This window comes from Podarcis muralis, chromosome 8 (genome assembly GCF_964188315.1).
Source record: "Podarcis muralis chromosome 8, rPodMur119.hap1.1, whole genome shotgun sequence".
Taxonomy (NCBI): Eukaryota; Metazoa; Chordata; class Lepidosauria; order Squamata; family Lacertidae; genus Podarcis; species Podarcis muralis.
This window is the reverse complement of record NC_135662.1, coordinates 45083727-45105865: the sequence shown is the minus strand read 5'-3', so window position 1 is coordinate 45105865 and position 22139 is coordinate 45083727. Positions and strand designations below refer to the sequence as shown.

The following is a 22139-nucleotide window of genomic DNA, read 5'->3' as shown; positions in this document are numbered from 1 at the left end:
TTCCACTTGCCCCACGCCTAGAAAGCATGGGTACAAGAGGTTTTGCAGGCTTCCCCCTTTCCCCACTCCTTTCCCAGGCAAAGCCCACTCTTTAGTGCTCAGTTGGAGCAAACGTCAATCTGGAGAAAACCCAAATTGCTGTTTGCTCCAATTGAGCTCTAAAGAATTGTTGGGGGAAATCAGTAGGAGAAGAGGAAGTGTGCCTAAGCCCTTTGCAATGTGTTCCCTCTTAATTTAGACTTTTTGAAACATCATCTCTGTTGGATTATTTATTTTCTCCCTAATCCTGGCTTGCATAACTTTGAATTAATTTCTCTTTCTTTATGTTAATAATGACAACATAATTGAATTTCATGACCACATATTAATTTTCTTTAAGATTCCAGGAGTCCTGAATTACATGTCCAGACAATGAGGAACAACCAATTAGTTATTATCTAATACATACAACTCTGGCTGGACTAACTGGTCCTTTGCCTCGTAGGACAATAGTCTTCAACCTTTTCATATCCAGGAGCCATTTTTAACCTAAACATGCATTTGGGGGCCCATTTATTAACCTTTTAACATATATTTGGGTGGTGGAAGTGCTCTAGTTGTGATCTACATTGAATCAGACCATGACCTACGAGTGGGTCCTAACCCACCAATTGAAGGCCACTGTCATAGGAGATCTGAAAGAAAGAAGATACAGTCAAGTTTTCAAGGGTTTGCTTTTTGTGTGTGTCAACAGTTGGATTTGCTTTCTGCAGTCTTTCAGATGTTACAGCTAACCCCAGATGCTCAATGTGATGTGTTAAGAATTTTTGTGTGTGAAAATTTTGTCAGAATAGGCACTTACAAGTTAAATCTAATAAAATGGCTAGATTTCACGACTGGATTTTGTGCAGACCATAATGCCAGCAGAAGATGTTTCAGTCTGAGGGAAAATGTATTAATTGCAAATTGTGTTTGTTTTCCCTGTGTAGCTGTGCTCCTGGTTATTTTGGAAACCCACTCAAATATGGAGGTTACTGTCAGAAGTGCAACTGCCCTGATAATGGTCAGCTCATGACCTGTGAGCGCCTGACTGGGGGTATGTAGAGTTGTATAGCTATTCCTAGTGACTGTATTCCATTGAACTGTACAACACAAAGGAAATTGTGTGGACTCTGGACTGCCGCTGCCAGTCAGCATAAACAATAATGAGCTAGTTAAACTGATAGTCTGGCTCAGTATAAGGCAGCTTTCTATGTTTCTATGCTGGAGCCAGGAAAGTTTTGCTGCTCAGGCAAGTTTCCAATCCAACCAGGAAGCTCTACCTCTTCAGGAGAGCCCAGCAACCAGCCTGGTTGGCAGAGCCTGGAAAGTGTTCCAAGCTGCAGTCTGGTAGCAGCTGCCCAAGGTCCTAGCTCTAGCCCAGGTAGCTTTTGGCATGAAGGCAATTCATTCATTCTTAATATGAATCGACTGAGATGCTTTCTTTCTCAAAGGTAATGTTAACTATCTTCCATTATGCAAAAGCTCCTTCACTAGAGTTGTGTTATTGGTGGATATATTCTGCAGAAAATATGTTGCTGAAATTAAAGGCTGGCAGGACAAGTTTGATCTTGACTCAGAATGCAGTTTTATTTCAAGTGTTAAACTGCTTTTTCCACATCAGCAGCAGTATAACCTGTAATCAGCAGACCAGTGATTTTAGTAGGTTCAGACATTATTGTGGTCTTCCACTAGATTACTGAAGCATTTAATTGCATCATCACAGACTGTCCTTAATACTGCACAGGCTGTAATAAAAGTTGCATTAAAGGAAGGTGCCAATTAAATATATCGTGCAATATATCTACAGGAGATTTCTATGTATGGTGGTCAATGGTTAAATGTGAAAGATTACATCCCCTGCAGTTTTTCCAATTTGAGCTTCTAGCTTCATATTTTCTTAGCCTGAACAGTTGCTTTCAATTCACACAGTAGCAGACAGACAATCAATCAACTGAGAGGCTAAATTCATCTGGCCATGATAGCAGACACGTGAATGTTCCGTAAAAATCCTTTTGTTCCATGTAGCTCAGGCTCAGTCCATTCTAATCCACTGTGTTCATAGTATGGGCTAAACACAACCTGGAATCTCTGCCAAGCCATGGAATGTGAGAATAAGGGCTTGTTTTGAGGTTACTTATAGTGGTTTGAGAACTACTGGAGTCTGGGGTCACATAAGCAGCAGTCTGTACCATACCCTGGCTTCTTCAAATGCTTCAGTCCTTAAGAGGACTAGAGCAGAATTGGCATGGTCTGAACCCATGGCATGGACTCATCCTATGCAACCTTTGATTTCATTGTTGATCTGTATGGGAAAGAGCCAAATGCTGCAGAAGGAACTACTTATTTAATGTTTAGAAAGATTTTTTTGTCATTTGTGGATTCCAATGCTTTATTCAGGTTTGGAATAAATGTATAAAATTTCAGCATGAAGTATGATCCTGGCCTGACCCAAGGGCGATTTATCCTTACAAAGGGCTTATCCACGCTTCCTCTTGTCCTGCTGCTTCCCCCTGGAGAAAACAGCTAATTAGCACTTGATTGGAGCAAATGGCAATTGGAGCTTTCTCTGGATTGTCGTTTGCTCCGATTTAGCACCAAAGAGTGGCGTTTTCCTGGGAAAAGTGGGGCAAGCTCAGACTTCTGCTTAGAATGTGCAGGTCAAATGGAAACATGCTTGAACCTGTGATTTTGAGCCACAGGACAAGCGGAAATTTGGACAGGCCTAAAGATTAATTCTTGGGCCTCAGGGTTTTTTCACTGCAGACTTTCAAGGCTCATTTACATTTTTATTGTGAAATTATGAGCCTTACAGTCACTTTAACCGTTGTTCTGTTTACATGTTCAAGAGCTAAATCAGGGTCAAAGTTAGTTAAATAGCAAGTTCAAGGGCTCTTGACTGGTCTCATTTTATCATTGTGTAAGTGAACAACAGCGGGGTTATTGCCTCTGGCAGTTGTTGCAGAAGCAGACATCAGAATAGCTTAAGATATAGCATGGCATTTTTGTTCATGTCAATGGAAGTTGTTATTTAAAGAGAACCAGTCTGTAACAATAACCCTGGGAACACCAATGACTCTGGGTAGTGTGAACTTGCTTTCCGATGTCAAGCTATTATTCACTTTGGACAGCCTGAGACCTTTTTTCTAACCACAACTAGCAAGGTGTTCAGAAAGCAAACGAAGGCATGTTGGCCTATGGGGTTGGGGGAATCCAAAATCCACAGTCAGTGAGTGAGCAAGATTTCGAGTTCTCCAGAATTCTTCATCAGGCTGGAAGTTTAGCTAAGTAGAGGGTGGGTAGGGCAGAGCCCGGAAGATGTCCCAAGTTGCAGTCTGATAGCTCACCATATAGAGCACCTGCACAAGTTCCTAGTTCCAGCCTAGGTAACTTTTGGCATAGATGCACGATATTCGTCCTTAATGTGAATTTACTGAGATTATCTGTATTTAGCCACAGCCTTAAAATAAGGCTTGGATTAAGTTGTTGGATTAGATGCTGTGTAGGTTTCAGGTTGCACCCAGGACTGCTGGGACAAAGGCACACACAGTGATTGATTCCCCAGTTAACCCTGATTGGTCTCTAAAGGTAAAGGTACCCCTGACTGTTAAGTCCAGTTGCGGATGACACTGGGGTTGCAGTGCTCATCTCGCTTTACTGGCTGAGGGAGCCGGCGTTTGTCCGCAGACAGCTTTCTGGGTCATGTGGCCAGCATGACTAAGCCGCTTTTGGAGAACCAGAGCAGCGCACGGAAACGCTGTTTACCTTCCCGCCAGAGCAGTACCTATTTATCTACTTTGATATGCTTTTAAACTGCTAGGTTGGCAGGAGCAGGGACCGAGCAACGGGAGCTCACCCTGTCGTGGGGATTCAAACCGCCGACCTTCTGATCTTCAAGCCCTAGGCTCTGTGGTTTAGACCACAGCGCCACCCGCATCCCGTTTTGTCTCTAGCCTTAAGTAAAACACATAAGCTCCTTGTTAGGTAGGCAACAGAACTGAAGAGAAGTAGAGATTAATTTCACATGGTGTCCTAGATAGAAAAAAAGAACAAAGGAAGCCAAATTGAGTAGCATTCTCTAGTACCTGCCGGAAAAGTAACTCTTGAAAAGACAAGTTCCATCTTCCAGTAGTAGAAAACCTACTAAGAGTTATGGTTAGTTTTCAGTGAATAAAGAGAGCATCCATTATATAGCGGTATCAGTTTTCTGAATGTGATTTCAAAATCTCATGCCTGATATCTGTGTTGTATTATCATGTGATTTTAATCTGCTTCTTTTGCCCCCTAACCTCCAGAATGCATAAGCCAAGAACCAAAAGATATAGATCCTCAAGAAGATTGCGACTGTAAGTAATAATGCATGAGCAGTCTGGATGCTTGCTTATAGGGCTTCATTAAAGAGTCACCATTGTTTTAAATGGGAGACTGCAAAGGTCAACACATGCTTTGACAGTGAACTTATTCAGAAATGCTTACACAGGGGTGGGGAACCCCTTGAATGATATTCAGCCTACAGTGCACTCAAAGGGCTGGTGCCTGCTTTTTCACTGTAACACCCCCCCCCCCCCCGGTGACCGTCCATCCATCCTCCTCCAGTTTGCTTAGTTCCCTTTGTATCCAGAATGAAAGACCTCCACAGGGAAGACCTCCCATTAGGACTGGGAGGTAGGAAGCGTAGGGGGGTGGGGAGGAACAGATTAGCTCTGCCCATCTCTCTCTCTCTCTGTCTCTGTCTCTGTCTCTGTCTCTCTCTCTCTCTCTCTCTCTCTCTCTCTCTCTCTCTCTCTCTCCTGATTGCAAAGGGGACTCAGCATCTGCTTTGTGTGGATGATGGTGGTGGTAGGAGTGGAGAAGGTTGTAGATGGATGAGTGTTGGAGTGTAGCTGTGGATGGTGTCTGTGTTGTTGGATGTCTCTGTGTGGTATGCATGTGTGTATGGGGGAAACCATGTACGCTACATTGAACTCCTTGGGGTTGGGATATAAATGCAATAAATAAGTGCGTATGTGTAGGAGAGAGAGAGAACATATGGGAGTGATGATGATCTTCAGAGAGTGTGTTTATAGTGCCACTGCTGGGACTTTTCCAGTGCACTTTTCCTGACAGACTACCTCTGAGAGAATGCAGCTCTTGAGGTAAAGAAAAGGTTCTCCTCTATCCTACTCTTAAGGAAAATTGACAGGGAGTAACTCTAAAATAAGTCAAGGCATACTAGGGAGGGCCTCAGGATTTGGTTACTGCCTTAAATGCACTTGAGCTTCCCCTGCCTTTGTTGTTCATTTATAGCAGTAGATGACAGTTTGTGGAAAGGTGTTATTTTGGTGCTGTCATTCTCTGCCCATACAGCAAACTAACACTTTGCACTGTTTGGATGTGCTCTTTCCCATTCAGCCTGTGATAGCTGTGTAATTACTTTGCTGAAGGATTTGAGTACAATGGGGGACGAGCTCCGTCTGATTAAGTCTCAGATGCAAAACGTCAATGCCAGTGCCCACACATTGGGGCAGATGAAGCATCTGGAAGACCGCATCAAGGAACTGAAGGTAACGTGAAAAGCTGGCATTTCCTTACGGGGCTGGGGGAAGAAATAAAGAAACAGGTTTCAAATTAACTACACAATGTGATGACCTTTAGAAGCAGCTGGGCGAGACCCACTTGTCCGTGACGTGGTCCCATGTGGCTGAGGTTGGACTGATGGAGCCAGTTGCATGGTCCTTTCCTGTGCCAGTTCTTTGGGAAAGACCGTGGCAGCCCAGTCCACATCGTCCTTGGGGTTCCCTTATTGGAAAATTCAGTTAGTCATAGCATAGCTCAGTCTTCCCCAGCCAGTGGTCTGAGATGATGTGATGGGAGTTGTAGTCCAACAAGTTCTGGAGGGCAGGAGGTTGGGGAAAGCTGGCATAGTTGCATGGTTAGTGCCCGGCAATGGCAAGGGGGAATAACTGTTGCCTGCTATACTGGCTGCAAATCCATTTGTGAGCACAATTACCATACTGTTCCGTGTATATGATGAGGTTTTTTTATTTTAAAAATTTCTTTAAAATTGGGGATTGTCTTGTACACGGATAGTGCATAGCGGGGGGTCATGTGATTGGTTGCTGCCACGAGCCGGAGATTGTCAGTGGCTATTGGGCGTGTCATTGGTGTCTTCTGCCAGTGAAGTGACAGACAATACGTGGCATTTGCATGCGAGTGGCAGTGTATGTCAGGTGGGTGAGCATTTTTCGGCAATCCCTCCTTTAAAAAAACTCTGGGCAATGTCTCCCCATTTTATGAATTTGGCCCAAAATAAGGGGCATCTTAGGACTTGCCGATCGCATGGTCGGCGGTTCGAATCCCCACGGCGGGGTGCGCTCCCGTTGCGCGGTCCCAGCGCCTGCCAACCTAGCAGTTCGAAAGCACCCCCAGGTGCAAGTAGATAAATAGGGACCGCTTACTAGCGGGAAGGTAAACGGCGTTTCCGTGTGCGGCTCTGGCTCGCCAGAGCAGCTTCGTCACGTGACCCGGAAGTGTCTGCGGACAGCGCTGGCTCCCGGCCTCTAGAGTGAGATGAGCGCACAACCCTAGAGTCTGTCAAGACTGGCCCGTACGGGCAGGGGTACCTTTACCTTTACCTTTAAGGGGAATCTTATACACAGGGGCGTGTTATACACGGAAAAATACGGTAAGTGCAGGTGCTTGTCTTTGAAAACCTACATTTTGTGGGACCCCGGTATCTGAAAGATTGCCTTCTTCCACATGAGCCTGCCCTAGGAACAACCAGCAGGGTAGCTGTCAACATAGGAGTGGGGCCTGCCAGGGCACTGGAATGCTGGCATCTGCCCAAGGGTGCCGTATTTTGGAGCTGGGCCTGCGTGGAAAGAGGAGCTTCCCACCTTCCCTTGTTTCCAGCTCCCATCAGCCCCTGTAAACAGCAGGAGCAGGAACAGTGGCGGAGACTCAAGGACTGCTAGTTTACCACCATGGCATGCAGAGTCTAGCACTGGCCGTAACATGGTCTATGATGGTTGCTGCTGGCCCATCAGCAGCCACATGATTGCACATTGCTGACTTAGCAGCCCCTGTGACTCCACCGCCCAATACCCATCAGGTCCCCTAGCTTCAGCTGCTAGGCGTTGGAACTGACAGAATTAATTACATCTGCGTAGTGCCATAAGGGACCTATTTAGGCTCTGCTTTATTGAAGGTAGGCTTAAGGCTTGTCTGTACGAAAGCTTTTCATGGCCCCAGTTCATCTCTTTAGCACAAACCCATAAGTTGGGGAAGTAAGACATGCTGGGTGGGATTTTGTATGCTCTGTCCAAGTAGATTGTGGCTTTGCCTGTCGTCTGTCTCATCCTGCTATGATGCCTCAACTGATATTCTGAATCTTTTCAGTCTGCCACATAAACTGTTACTAGCGTGGGTTATAGACAAGCTAGATGCCGAATACTTTAAAGGCGTTGGATGCACCAGATCTTTGAATCTGTTCTGACTGGCACCAAAACTCTAAATACATTTTTCTAGGAAGTAACAGCTTGCTCCAACACATGTTTCCTTTGAAGTACATCAAACCGAGAGTGATGAGAATTACTCCTACATGTATGGGTGTGATTGCAGCCTAAGTCTTTCAGTTGAATTCTTTCCTATGTAAATGACTTAGGATTCCTGTCTAGATAAAATACGTTTTTGGCCCAAACTCATGCTGAATTCAGATACAGTTTTCAGCTCAGTCAGACATCCCTTTCCCCCTCTTTTTGGTGGCCTTTCTTTTCAGATTCTGTTGAGCCGCTATCGTACCGTTATTACGACTCACGGCCCAAAAGTGGATGAACTGGAGACAGACCTGCTCGACCTTAACCAAAATGTTAATGCTCTAAAAGAAAAGGTGAGCTGTTTACATTTTTTATATATAAGAAGTGCTGGAATTTGCTGGTCAGGAAATGTCAGTGCCTTCACTAAAATTCTAATGGAAAGCCTAATTTCTGCTCGAAAGACTTTTGATCATGTATGGGGTATTAAATGTCATTTACCTGTGTTGACTGTGAGGGATCCCAGCCAGAGGAAGCTCCCTTTCCCTTGCTTCAAGAGTTCTGAGGGAGCAGATTCTGAGTGGGGTTACCCACAAATGGCAAGTCATGTGGGCACTGCCAGCTGGTATTCTGCCCTGCCAATTAGCCAAGAAGTGAGAAACAGATGCCCAGGGAGGAGAGACAATAATAGCCACATAAGGTGATCAGAAGGAAATAAAGAATGTGGTGTGAGGGGAGGCAAGAATGAAAGAGCTCAGCAGAAAGAGGAGAGCTAACAGGGGAAAGGTGATGAGAAGTGACAGACAGAAAGCTATCCTTCAGGAGGATAGAAAAAGAAGACAGGAAGACACAGGAAAGGAGGCCACCAGATAGCATATTGACTTGAACAACCCCAGACTGCAGCTGCAGCAAAAAAGCTGGAAACTGGAGGTCTGAAGGCAGTGATGTTAAAGAGCACACAATGAAAGAAAAATAAAGGGGTGAGAGGGGTGAATTGGGTAGGTCTGCAACCTGGAGGGTATATATCCCCCTTTGGGATCCCTATGATGAGATCCTACAGGCCGAACACTGTGCCAGTATCCTGGTGGGGCTTACTTATAATCAAAGACCTAGAGCTCCCATTTAGGAACAGCCAGCATTTTCCAGAGGACACAGGTGGAGAGGTATCCCTGTAACTGAATATGTTGTTGAAAAGCAGAACCAGGAAGCTTCCAAGAAAGTCCCAGTTGTGATATTGCAGAGGACATAGCAGAACTAAAGATTAATTGTCCTTCTACTTGGGGTGATCCATGCTGTCTGGGCTACTCCGCCATAGATAACTGAAGGAACTATGTAGTTTGGGGAACAAAAGCATTTATAGCTATCAGAATGAATGACTGGTAAGCATTACATCTTGGCTTCCTCTTGATTCAGGGGGTCTGGATATGGATGAAACCAGGTTCAAGGTGCTCTGCCCACTAAAGCCAAGGGAAACATGACACAAACACTTCTGATATTTCCTCTTGTAGAATCTTAAGAATGACCAGTAAATGTCAAATTCACCAAGTTTCTGAAATCTGTCATGACTTAACAAATTTTGTTAGCTATTATCAGAAACATTGAATTGTAGTAGCAAATACTTTAAAAAAACTAATATTGATTTGTGCTCTCTTGTTTTAAAACTCTTACTTCTTGTCAGGCTGAAAGCAATTACAAGAAAGCAGAGACACTGTTCAACAAATTTAGTAAGACTAATGAAAGGGGGAAAGACTTGATTTCAAAGATACAAAGTGTTGCCACCAATATTAACGGTAAGAGTAATTGCTGATCTCCTACATTATTTTATTTGATCACAATTCTGTTTTGTGGAGATAAATTCCAGCTGATTTAATTCACTACTGCAACTTGATATACCACATTTCTCTGATTATGGAGTATTGTTATAAAAGATGGGGTTTACATGGACCAGTGGTACCAAATCGTATGGGAAACAGCCTGGCTAGGAAAGCTAACCAATAAACTGAAACTGACACGGGGACAAATAGAAGAGGATGCCTTCACCCCACAATATGGCTTCCTTCATCGCATATACAGCCCAACAAGACAACAAGAACCCACCAACAACATACGAATCAAACTGTCTTACTTGGCCCAACAAGCCCCCCCCCCCACCCTCACAAATGCAAACAAACCCCATTACAGACAACCAACCATACCCTGGGTCTCCAACCTCTCTCACTGCAAAGAAAATGTAACAAGCAAATAGAAAGAGAACCTATCTAGTTGACGCTGACCCAAAATCCCACACGTACACTGTAAAAAATATAAATTTCACCACCACCCCTCCTCTCCTCCCCAACATAATAATTACTAAATAAATAAATAAATAAATAAATAAATAAATAAATAAATTTTATTTATATCCCGCCCTCCCCAGCCAAGGCCGGGCTTAGGGCGGCTAACACTGTACTTAACACTAAAGTCTCATAACAAATGTGACAGATCTGTAGAAACTTGAAAAATCTGTGCAACTTGAAAAAAGAGACAAGGCATGTACTTTTGTAAACCAAGGAAATCTTTAATAAAATGAAATAACATAAACAAATAAAAGGTGGGGTTTATGAGCAGTGGTTATTGATGAGAAATTCTTATGAATGATTATTGCCCTAGATTAAGATCTGACATTATGCTTGCTTCAGAAGTGTTATTGAAAATGGCATCTTTGTGGTAATAATAATAATAATAATAATAATAATAATAATAATAATAATAATAATAAATTTTATTTATATCCCGCCCTCCCCAGCCGAAGCCGGGCTCAGGGCGGCTAACAACACTAAAACAGTGAAACATTATAAAAACATTATAAAAATTAATTAAAATACAAATTGATGGCAACCATAAACTAAAGTTTTGTAAAGATTGCCAAAGGAGGGAGTCAGGCTGCGCCTGGTAATTCTCCTCCCCCAATTTGTAATGTGTAGAATGGAGTGAGGAACCTCAAGCCTGGTGGCCAAATGTGCCCACCTCCCAAACCTCTCTGTCTAGGCCTCAAAACTCTTCCTAGGCCATACTCTTCACTGGCCCTGCTTCACGCCCAGACTGCTTTTGCTTTATTGCAATTGCAATTTAACTCAGATAGTCCTATTCCTTGTCTGGATTGAGGATAAAGGAGAGTATACGAATATGTATATAACTATCCTACTGTCCTAAAGTAACTTTCACATTTGTTGCTTCAACTGCTTTTGCCTCTGACTCTCCCCACCACGAGCATGTTGCCCAGAGGGGAATGCCGCCCTCAGACTGAAAAACATTCCCTACATCTGATGTAGAAGTTCAAATCCCATGGATTGCCCTCATGATGCTGCCCTGCTCTGCTAGGAGCTGCCAAAAAGTGAAGGTGTCTAGGAGGGTGATCTGTGCAGTAAAATACTCTTAAGTGATTCTCAAACTTTTTTCTCTGGGTCACACTTTCAGAATAAACATCTAATTTTTTTATTGATAAGAAATACATTGGAAAACAAAAAGAAACAATTCCGAAGCAGTGCTTGATTTATAACATAGACCACAACTACTTTATAATATGATCATAGGACACCACATAGTATAAAACAATACAGCTGCATAAGAACACGAATCATCCCCTGAACACTTGATGCTCTTGCTCTCATTTTGAGAAGAGATCTATCCATATTATGCATGCATAAATAAATAAATAAATAAATAAATAAATAAATGCTATTTTATACTGCAATGAAATGTGCAAATGTTTCTTTGATTGTCCTTGAATCTTCCTGCCACACTTGCCATCTCCTCCTGCCACACCCTTTGAGAACCACTGCTTTTAAGTAGAACAGCTAAGGAGTGGACAACTCACCAGGGAAAAGTTGTTTTGGCAGCATCCTCTTGGCAAGATAGGCATAGGCACTCGCCCCAGTTCCTTACCAAATAAGTGGGATATAATCTGCATGTTAAAAAGCAGGTGTAACACCCCACCCCGACAACAGTGAAAGTGGTGCAAAGGCAAGAGGCCTGGTCTGTTTAACTAGGATCGTTTGATGGACTATTTCTGCATCATTGAATATGTGTTGAATGGAAAGTAGAACCTTTTAGGTTAAGAAAAGAAAACAACACAACACATGGCTCTGAGAAAAAGTATCTGTCAGAGTATTTTGTTCATCTGTGTTTTTTCCTTGTCGTAGTTCTCCTGGATCAGATAACTGGTACTTCTACAGCAGTAACTCCTTCAGCTTCAGGAGATGGTGCCAAAGAGCTGGCTCAAGCTCAGCGAATGATTAACGAGATGAGAAACCGCAATTTCGAGCAACAACTAACAGAAGCAGAAAAGGAGAAAAGAGAAGCCCAGCTTTGTAAGAGCATAAAGACTGTATGCATAGATCCTGGGATAGAAATGACTCTGAGTAGATTTGCTAGAATGAGGAGGACTGTTGCCTCCTTTGCCCAGTGGAGTTGTAAACAACGTGGAACTGAAAGTGGTCTTATCATGTACGATCATTCTGTAGCTAACATGAGGTGGAGAAGAAGAAGGTGAAGGTGGTAGGCTTGGGGACAGGAGTACAGATGGTAAGATCAGAAAATGCTAGACCAGGAAGAAACTTTCTGAGGTCCATAAGTCCAAGGAGCAGGTTAAACAAGTCCTCTTGGTTGGATGTGACTTCAGTGCTTACTGCAGCTGGGCCTATAAGCTTTGTGTTTTAATTTTTGCATTTCAAGAAGTCAAGGTGATAACTTCTTTTCTCTTTTCAAAACCAGCAAGCAGTGATATGTAATGTCCACCCCTTTTTTCCTCACTTTGCCTGCAACAGATGTGTATTCATCATTTGCTGCTGCACAATTTGGTAAAGAAATTGTGGAGAGAATGCAAAATACTTAATGATGGCAGGATTGTACGAGAAAATCACGTAGTACAAAGTACATTCTGGGTGCCCACTAAAGGTCTTCATGTGAATTGTAGCAGTAGCATAATTTTGCATTGTATTATTTTAGTTACTTTAATGTAAGTCAGCTGAAACACTTCTTTATTCACTAAGACTTTAGCCTGACAAATGTCGTCACATCATGTTATGGCAGGCAAATTAAAGAAAAATAATGGATGTTTCCCTTCCTGTAGTCTCACTAGTCCAGTCACAGATGGTTAATCTCTGTCTGCCCCAATCAGGTGCCCTCTAGGTGGTTCTGACTGCAATTTCCATCATTCCCAACTATTGGCCATGCTGGCTGGGGCTGATGGGAATTGGTCCAAAGATCTGGAGAGTACTAGGTTGGGAGAGAACGTTCCAGATGATTAAAATCCACTCATTGGCAAGACCAGAACAGGACTAGTGACCAGAAAGGACTTAAGCTAGGTGGACACTATCTCCTTACAGCAGTATGGATAATCAAATTTGTTCTTATTTTGCTATCCGATAATCAAACTTTATCCATTCTAATTCTCTCCATAGTGCTGGAGCGTGTAAGGACTGAACTACAAAAGCACCAAGCAAAAAACCAGGGACTTATTAAAACTATAAGAGAGTCATTAAATGAGTATGAATCCAAGCTCGAAGATCTTCGGATATCTTTGAATGAAGCAAAAGAGCAAACAAAGCAGGCTGAAAATTTAAATGGAAATAATCAACTCCTTTTGGAAGATGTTAAGGTAATACCACTTTTATTTATTTTCTTTTTCTTTAAAAAAAAATCTTTAATAGATGAGAATATGTGAAATTCCAAGTCGTTTTATCTGGCCTTATCAATAATCTCTGTCAAAAGGATACTGTGAAAGGCTGATGGAATAAGAAACTGCTGCTTTATTTTGCTTTTTGTTTCTTAATAAAGAAACAAAGCTTAGTTTCTCTGGAACAGTTATATGAGGTGTAATTTAATTGTTCAGCCTGCCCAGACCTATTCTCTTTGTCCTGAAATTACCTGGGATGACCCAATGATACACAGACATGTCATAAATTGTTCCATCCTGTTCTGCTTTACTTTTGTGCCAAATACCAGTAGGTAGGTAGGTAGTTAATTAGTTACCTATTAATAATAATAGTAACCGTTTCTAGTTTAGGAAATAATTATCCAGAGATTTCAGGATAGGACAGTCTTCAGTTTTACAGCAGTACCTTCACTTGAAAAATAGGTGCCGGTGCTCACCATGAAGTTGTTACAGTAAGTAACACACTTTTTAACAACAACAAGAGATGCCGGTACTGTGTAACCTTGAGTACCCCCTGGGGGCACTGGATGTGAGTGAGGAAGGGCTTTCTCCTTCCCTAATCCTGGACCAACCCTTCTTGGCTTTCAGAAAGCAGGGTCCAGAACTGTAGAGCACTGATAAGGAACCCCTGCAATGGCTGCTGTAGAGTGCTAATAGGCATAAGCTGTAGTCCTATATGCACTTACCTGGGAGTCAGGCCCAATGAACTCAGTGGAACCTAAATCTGAGTAGACCGTGCAAAGGCTTGCACTACGAATTTTCTATGTCCTCCTCCCTTCAGTTAGGGTTTGCAGGAGGAAGCCAGTGTTCCTTTTCTCCTAATCAGAATCTTTACTTCTACATGCCAGGTTACATTAGCTATGCAGCTGTGCCTTTAAATACAAAGCTGTGTGCTTGTATTGTACACAAAGTGGCAGTGGGAGTGGTGGTGGTACTCCTAGCCTGGATTATAAAGGGAGGCCTCTAACCTTTTGTCCATACAATGGTTCTGAACTGGATAAGAGCCCCATACCTGCAATTTGCTTCAATGGGAACTTCGTCCCTATGCAAATTGCAGGCATGGGTTCCAATCCAGATTAGGCAATTCATGCCAAAAATGAAAACCTTCACTTAAAGCTATGATTTAGTAGATGCTGTAACATGTTGATTGGCCCTAAGACACATGCTTGATTTAGGATCAGCCTGCCTTTGGGTAAATGCAACCTGACCATTAAACAAGTTATACCTTTCCCAAAATTGCACTTGCAACCTGGAGACAGCCTATGGCTAGATAGTGCCCCTTGTTACTATTCAGAAAGCTATGTTACTTATATCTCTGCCAATGAGAGCTGCATTTAAAAATTGAGACTCCTCTTCATTTCTTTGTCAGAAACGGATTGATGCAATGACTAAACAACAGACTGGCATATTGGATCTTCTGAGCTCTGCTGAAGCATCATTGTCACAAGCAAACAGTGTGTTTGGCTTGCTGCAGAAGAGCAAAGAGGTATTGAAGAAGTAATGCTTTAATTCTGTGAAGAGAGAGAGAAATCATTGTAATGGAAATAAAAATCTATTGCAAGTAATGATTTGATTTTGTAGGCGGTAATAGCTGCTCACAAAATACAAGTTATATGTTGAAAACATTTCCTCCCATTTCTGTCTAATCTTTTGTGATTAATCCTCTGTGCTGTGCTCAAAGCACCAAGATTTGCATGAAAAGCTGAAGCACACAAAAGATAGAATTGCCATTTATTTCCTGCACTTTTATAAATCTGTCTGGGTCACAGCAAATAAAGTGACATTTGCCTTCAAACTTCAGGAATATGAAAACTTAGCTGCCCAGCTGGATGGCGCGAGGAAGGACCTAAGTGAAAAACTGAAGAGCCAGTCTTTATCGGCCAGCAAAGAACCTCTAGTAGTGAGAGCAGAAGAGCATGCCAACTTTTTACAAGACCTGGCAAGAAAACTGGATGAGTATGTTTTCATTTTTGCAGATGAATAGCTAGATATCATGCATCTTGCTAAAGAGCATTGTATACTGTATTGTGCTAAAGGTGAACGGCGAAGGCAAAAGAAGAGGAACTTGTTATTTATATGTGAGAGCTGATTCATGGATCAGATGGGAGAGGTTCTTATACTGAATCATGTTCTAAACCCCTTTTCCTGCCCTTCAAGCCCAAACCAGCAGGAAGGAAGGTGAACATTCAGACCCAGCTCCAGCAGCCAGCATGGTAGGACAAATGTCAGGGTCCTAAAGGACCCACCACAACTGACACCAGCCTCTTTTTGTGTGTCTTCCTGCCTTTTGAAGTATTTGGGGCCCAGCATTCTAAAGAGAAGAGGTAGTTGCAGCCTCTTCCATCTTTAATTTCTGTGGCACCCCTGATATAGGGACCAGAGGCATTCTGAGGAAATTAAGATGGCAGCTGTTTCACCTGGAGCTTCCCTTCAGAGCACTGGGTTGCCTCCTGCAGCCCCTTCCCACTTGTAGGGTGGAGATGGGGAACCAGGACGGTGCTTGCCCAGGGTCCCATAGAACTGGTTCCAAACCTGCAGGCATGCTCCCTTCAGATGATACCTGTGTATCAGTCACTTTCCAGAACATGACCATATCTTTAGAATGCCAGAGGGGTTCTGATTTTTGACCAAATCTACACATTGCACTGTCAATTTGCCAGCCTTAAAACCCTGAACCAGCTAAAGGGAAGCATGCTTAAGCCTCACTGCTTTCAGTGGGAAAGTAAAGCCAGCGTTTAACTAGATGGAATTGGTGGGATTTGAAAGTGTTTTGCTTTGACCAGGAGTGCCAGCCTGGCCCCATGACCATGGGAGCCCGGAGCCGTGGGTGTCATGCAGTGTGCATGGCCCTGGCACTGAAATTTGTGGGTGCTCGGGCACCTAGGGAGTTGGCACCTATGGTTCCAAAGCCTCTCATTCTTTCTCTTCTTTCATAAAAGTGTGTGTGTTTCAGTTTTAAATTCTGATTTAAGCGCTTACCTCTGTGGTTTTCATGTAAACATTTCTTGGGGATTGGAGTGGTCTCTTTGATCTACAGCCTCATGGCATGAATTCTCAAGGTAAAAAAGGGACTTCAGCAGCAGAGTGTCCCTACCCAAAAAGGGCACCTTAAAGTACCATTTGTTGGACCACTTGTGTTATTGTATGATGTATACTTTTCTGTCGGGCATTTGTGAGCAAATGCCACCAAAAGAGCAACCAAAAATATTTTCACCATACATGGTCCAAATTGCTAGATTTTCTGCTCTTCTCCCCACAGGATCAAGAAAAACGTCAGCGATGACGAGCTGGTGTCCTGTTCTGTGGCAGCAGCTACTGCCTACGATGACATTATTGATGCCATCAAAGCAGCAGAGGTTGCTGCCAACAGTGCATCCAGTGCTGCAGACTCAGCTTTATCAGTAAGAGTATTCTGAAATCACATCAGAATTGTTGTTTTGTTTTTTAGCCATTGGATTTATTTTATCTTATTTTAAATAAAATGCACAGCCCTTAAGGTACAACCTCAGACAACCTGCCTGTTAGCTGAAGTTAACCTTATAATAATAATAAATTTTTATTTATACCCCGCCCTCCCTGGCCAGAGCCGGGCTCAGGGCTGCTAATACCAGTAAAATTACAATTAAAAAAACCCAAACAATTTAAAATACATTAAAATAAATTAAAATATAATTTGAAATGCAGACTCATTTTAATAGTAGCCCGTAGATCAAAACCATAAGGGGAGGGAAAACATAAGGGAAAGCCTGCTTCCAGCTCTCCTCTTCCAGAATCTCTTTGGTCCCACCCCTCTCTCCTGCCTGCTGTCACCAGGATTCTTATTGGGCCTCATAGCAGGTGGGAAAGGAGAACCGATGAAGCACCAGAGTGGGAGACACCGCCCTGCTCCTTCTTGTTGTTTTTGTTCTCTTAAGACAACTCTTAACTGGGTATTTAGATAGAATTTGAATGTGAATTCAAATTCACAGCTTAGTATCTTGCATGATTTGGAATGCTGCCGTTGCAAATATGCTACACACATACGGGTTTGTTTATTTTTTTAATGCAGTTAAAAGCAGTGGTTGATTGATGAAAAGTGAGTTAATAGCACTCCAGACTCATCAGGGAAATAGAACGGGAAGCTTTGATCCTAATCTTACATATCTCAGGGTGCCTACATTTTGTTCAGCTTAGCTGTGATTTTTTTTTTCAAAAAAGACACCATCTCATTTCATCATTACTTTAGATATTATAGAACTAATCCAGGCAGATTCACAATAGGTTCCAAGGCAACACTCTGACAATTCTCCAAGCATCTCATATTCTGAATAGGGCTTGCATGGAAGTATCTTTAAAATGAATGGAGATTGCACAGTAGCAGATGTTCATGGACTGCATCCAACAAAAATAGAAAACACCTGGCAGAGATTAAATCCTCCTGATTGTGTGCACTGCCTCCTTTGACTTTTTTTTATGTATCCTACCTCCCTTATATGAAGACTTTACATGGCAATGCTTCATTTTCAGACAGTGGAGAGAAAAGACCTAGCTGGAAGTGCCAAGAGACTGAAGATCAACAGCGGCAATCTGTTAAATCAAGCACAGGCTGCAGAAAAGACCTTACAGGGTATCTTGAAAAGCAAATAAATAATGTGCAGGTTCATAAAAGTTTTGCCACCATTCTGGTATTGTTGCTTCATGTCTCATTCAGGGTTGAGTTGCACCATCTTTATTACAGCAATGTTAATGGCGAAAGATGTTAGTCTGAAATTAGCAGTTTTTGGATGAGCCAATAACAAAGTAACAGTATCAGATGAAAGACTGGCTCATTTTGAAGAGTGGGTGGCTTTGGTTACTTGGGAACAATTTTGGAGAAACAGATCTCTCCGCTATGAAGTGGTAAAAGTACTGTCTGAGGGCTTTACCACTTTAGAAAGCATTACAGCCTTACAACCTTTCAAATCTGGGAATGGGACAAATCTAGGCAATGCAACAATTTTATCTGGCCTGCAGCAATTTTAACAAGATGAAATCAAAGTGAAGGGGGGAAATTGCATGTAGCTTGATCAGCACGCTTCTTGACTCATGAGAAAAAGGGTATCATTCAAAAACTGTTGGAAGTCATATATATTTCTGTTTGAGGGATTTGTGCAACGTCCTGATTGAAACCTACTTAATTGTAGACCCTGACCCACCAGGGATCAGGGGAGTGCAGCCAGAAATACTCCAAGTGCCCAGGATGCTATATGCAGGATTGAGGGATTCTGAGAATAGTTGGGTTTCAGTGATTAAAATCATGCAGTTCCAGTCCGCTCATAAGACATGTGGCACCCTCATCGCTGTTATTGGCTATTAAGGAGTAATATGTAATAGGATTCCAAATATCTCTGTCCTGCTTAGTTCTCAGCTAGCTGCTTTTAGGCAAGTAATAAAATCCGTTTGGAGCTTTTTTGAAAGGGTAATTCTTCCTGTATTCTACTCCTTACAACCTGATCCCATAGAAAGCTATTATCTGGTTGCAGAATGTTGGGTTTTTAATGCAGAATTACAAGTTTACTGAGTATACCCAATGCTCACCCATCTCCAAAGTCAAGTGTAAAGGTGGCCATTTAATGTGCTTATATTAGGATTGAATTTGGCTGTGATGGAGTTGCTTCCCCTCCTCCTGTTGAAAGACTAGAGAACAAAGTAGCGAAGCTTCACCAGAAAATGATCCAATCCATAGTTATCAGGCTGATTTAACACTTGGTTGGTTGGTGGTTTTTGTGTTGTTGTTTTTTTACAGATATCAGTCCCACTCTTGATGACTTAAAGAGCAGACTTGAGGTTGCCGAGCACAAGAAAAATGTGATAAAGGCAAATCTTACAAGCTTTCAAAACAACCTTCAGGGGATAAATAGAGGTAAATAATTTGATGTGGACTTCCACTGCTGTATATTTTGTTCTGCATTTCTTATTATGCCAAGCAACTAATCCCTGGCCCAACTTCCCGCAAGCAAAACCCTACCTTCTGCCAACCACCCAAACCCCCACCAATTTTAGCAATTGGCAGAAAAATAAATAAATAAATAAATAAATAAATGAGAGATTGTGTCCTGCACTCTCTCCCCAGTCATCAGATCAATCAACTTATGAGTGGGGAGGAGGTATTCCCTTAAGATGACCTGCAGGAATTAGCCACGTAGAGCAGGGGAGCTGTGTGCAAGAGGGTGCAGAGGCCAAGACCAGTGGCTTGCAGGCCCTGGAGGGCTGGCCAACGGTAACTGTGGCCCTCAGACCAAAAACGTTAGACAGCCCTTGCCTTGTAAATAAAAAACAGCCCTACCCAAATGGGGAAGGAAAGATAATAGGGAGCAAAATATGTGGTCGTATAGAAACCATTCAAATATTTGGATCTTTGTGCATCTTTTCCTTTCTGCTAGATGACACAGACGGCTTGATTACAAGCGCAAAGAACATGGTCAAAAATGCCAATGACATTACTGCTAATGTTCTCACGGAACTGAACCCAATTAAAGAAGATGTGGAAAAGATAAAGATTTCCTATGGAAGCACACAGAGCTCTAACTATAACAAGGCTTTGAATGATGCAAACAATACAGGTAGGCAGTTTGTTTGTTCCATGGGCCTCTTCCAGCCTTTCAGGAGTGATATCGGCATTTGTTTTTGAGGGGAGAACTAGGCCATGTTGCTGTTGTTGAATATTCTTTCACAACTTGCTAAATATAGATGTTATAAATCTGGTTATTGCTGGGAATTCCTAGAAAAGGTCCTCACCCAAAGTCTTGGGGCACTTCCAGACTGTCACTGTTTTGTGAGTGGGATTCACTCTCAAGACTGGAAAATTCAGGTTATACAGTTAAAGTGGACTAGATGCGCAACAAAGCTCCTTCCAATTTTTATTTTTTTTTAAAGTAAGGAGCACAATGGGAAATGAAAGGAAAATGTACCGGAAAGCAAGGGATGACAATTGCTTTACTTAATGTCGTACAACCATCCCCACTACCCCTCAAACCGGCAGGATAAACATTAAATGAATAGGTTGTTGGGAAACTACCCTGGTAAGAATTGAGTGTGCCCCATTATATTCCAGCAATTGCAGATTACATGACTCATATTTTGCATTTTAGTACATAATCCTTCCCTCATGTCACTAAAAAAATAAAAAATCCTATCCACAGTAAAGAACTTGACAAACATCCTCCCAGATCTGTTTAACAAGATTACACGCATCAATGAACAACTTATGCCAATAGCTAACATATCGGAGAATATAAACCGCATCAGAGAGCTCATCCAGCAAGCAAGAGATGCTGCTAACAAGGTATGTGGCTTGTGGCAGAATCTTCCATAGCTTCTTCTTTCTGTCCTCTTTTGCTACTTGTCATCACAAGTTTGCCCAAGAATGTTGCTACATGCCCACACTCACATATTTTATTATTGTTACCCAGGTGTATTTAGTGAAACCTTTAATAAAGAGAAATAATTTATTCTTTAGGTCTGCCCAGAGAGCATTTTTCCCCAGGACAGGTTTGATGCTGAAAAGCCAACTGGCATTCTTATTTTATTTATACTCCACCTTTTTCCCTGATGGGATTCAAAGCAGCTTACATATTAAAATGAGAACCACTAAAAGTATAGGAAAAACAATAATAAAAAAAGTAAACATTGTTATAAGTAAAGTTAGACACATATGTAAAATCTGTTTAATCCATACCATTACAATTAAAAAACACAGTATGGCACCAGTCCAGTCATTAAAACAGTCAGTTCACAAAAGCATCAGGGCAAAGATGCTAATCAATGTTCATAGGATTCTGCCCTTATGGAGCAGGCAAGATGGCCCCAGAGAAGGAGGGTACAAGAATTACGTAAGTGCTAATATTGTTCACTAATTGAGTAAGAACCATTACTTACATGCTTAAAAATGTTCCTGTGCTTACCAATGTAAGTCACAAGAAAAACCAGTATTTTCCATGGGTACATGGTGCAAACATATCCTACAGGCCCACAGTAACAGAGCTTCAGTTGCCTGCTTCTCCTCTGTTTCACAGAATGTAAATATTGCTTTCCTCTTGAATACTTTAGAGGGGGGGGAGGTCTGAAGGAGGAGCCTGTTCTACACATATAAGGTTCCTGGTCACATAGGCTACAAACTGTATAGGGAGCCCATGTATGTAGGGTAGGCTCCTCCCTCCAGACACACAAAAAAACCATGGGTGGCAGAGGGAAGCCAATGGGGATACAAAAGCTGGTGTGGGCCAGGGAGCATTCTCCCAGCCACACAGTGATAACTGAGAATGAAATGTCCGAATAGGACTGTAGTTGTTTACATATATTAAGGCTGTTGCATGGCTCCCCAGAACTTAAGTCAAAATTGTAATAATATTGCATGTCTGTTTTGATTCCCATATGAGTTTGTAACTGATTATATTCATTTTTATTTTTAATAGGTTGCTGTTCCCATGAGGTTCAATGGCAGTTCTGGGGTTGAGGTCCGGCCTCCAGATAACCTCGATGACTTGAAAGGCTATACTTCTCTTTCTTTGTATCTGCAAAGGCCTCTCTCACGATTGGACAGCCCACGGCGGCAGACGTCCAACATGTTTGTCATGTACTTGGGTGACAAGGATGTAAGTATTCGTTTCTTGTCTCCATTATTTTTATTAATATTTATTACGTTATTCACCCATCATTATGGACAATGGGTTGTAAATATCTGAGCAGCTGTTCAAATAATTGAATTACTTTGATAAAGTGAGTATCTCTACAAAAAGCAAACAAAACAAAAAGTCTATGTGAATTCAGTTCTGCCAATTTGTTTATTTTATATAGTTTTAGGTGGCAATTTTTTCAATTTTTATTTTATGTGAGATACACGCACAAATTAGCCTTAAAAAGCAAATGTGCTTTTAATTTGCAATCCATTGATAATT

General features: G+C 42.1%; 1 protein-coding gene across 2 annotated transcripts in view; it reads left to right on the top strand.

Annotated features, from left to right (window-relative positions):
- LAMA3 (laminin subunit alpha 3) overlaps positions 1 to 22139 on the top strand; it is a 137896-nt gene that overhangs the window by 95672 nt on the left and 20085 nt on the right. For both annotated transcript variants that reach the window (XM_077933094.1, XM_077933093.1), the window contains 15 exons: positions 969 to 1075; positions 4314 to 4364; positions 5410 to 5561; positions 7775 to 7885; positions 9208 to 9319; positions 11711 to 11878; positions 12971 to 13167; positions 14594 to 14710; positions 15026 to 15180; positions 16484 to 16625; positions 17731 to 17830; positions 18989 to 19105; positions 19626 to 19805; positions 20385 to 20527; positions 21657 to 21836. In XM_077933094.1, coding sequence (XP_077789220.1) covers positions 969 to 1075; positions 4314 to 4364; positions 5410 to 5561; positions 7775 to 7885; positions 9208 to 9319; positions 11711 to 11878; positions 12971 to 13167; positions 14594 to 14710; positions 15026 to 15180; positions 16484 to 16625; positions 17731 to 17830; positions 18989 to 19105; positions 19626 to 19805; positions 20385 to 20527; positions 21657 to 21836 — 2032 coding nt within the window. The remainder of the gene's footprint in view (positions 1 to 968; positions 1076 to 4313; positions 4365 to 5409; positions 5562 to 7774; positions 7886 to 9207; positions 9320 to 11710; positions 11879 to 12970; positions 13168 to 14593; positions 14711 to 15025; positions 15181 to 16483; positions 16626 to 17730; positions 17831 to 18988; positions 19106 to 19625; positions 19806 to 20384; positions 20528 to 21656; positions 21837 to 22139) is intronic.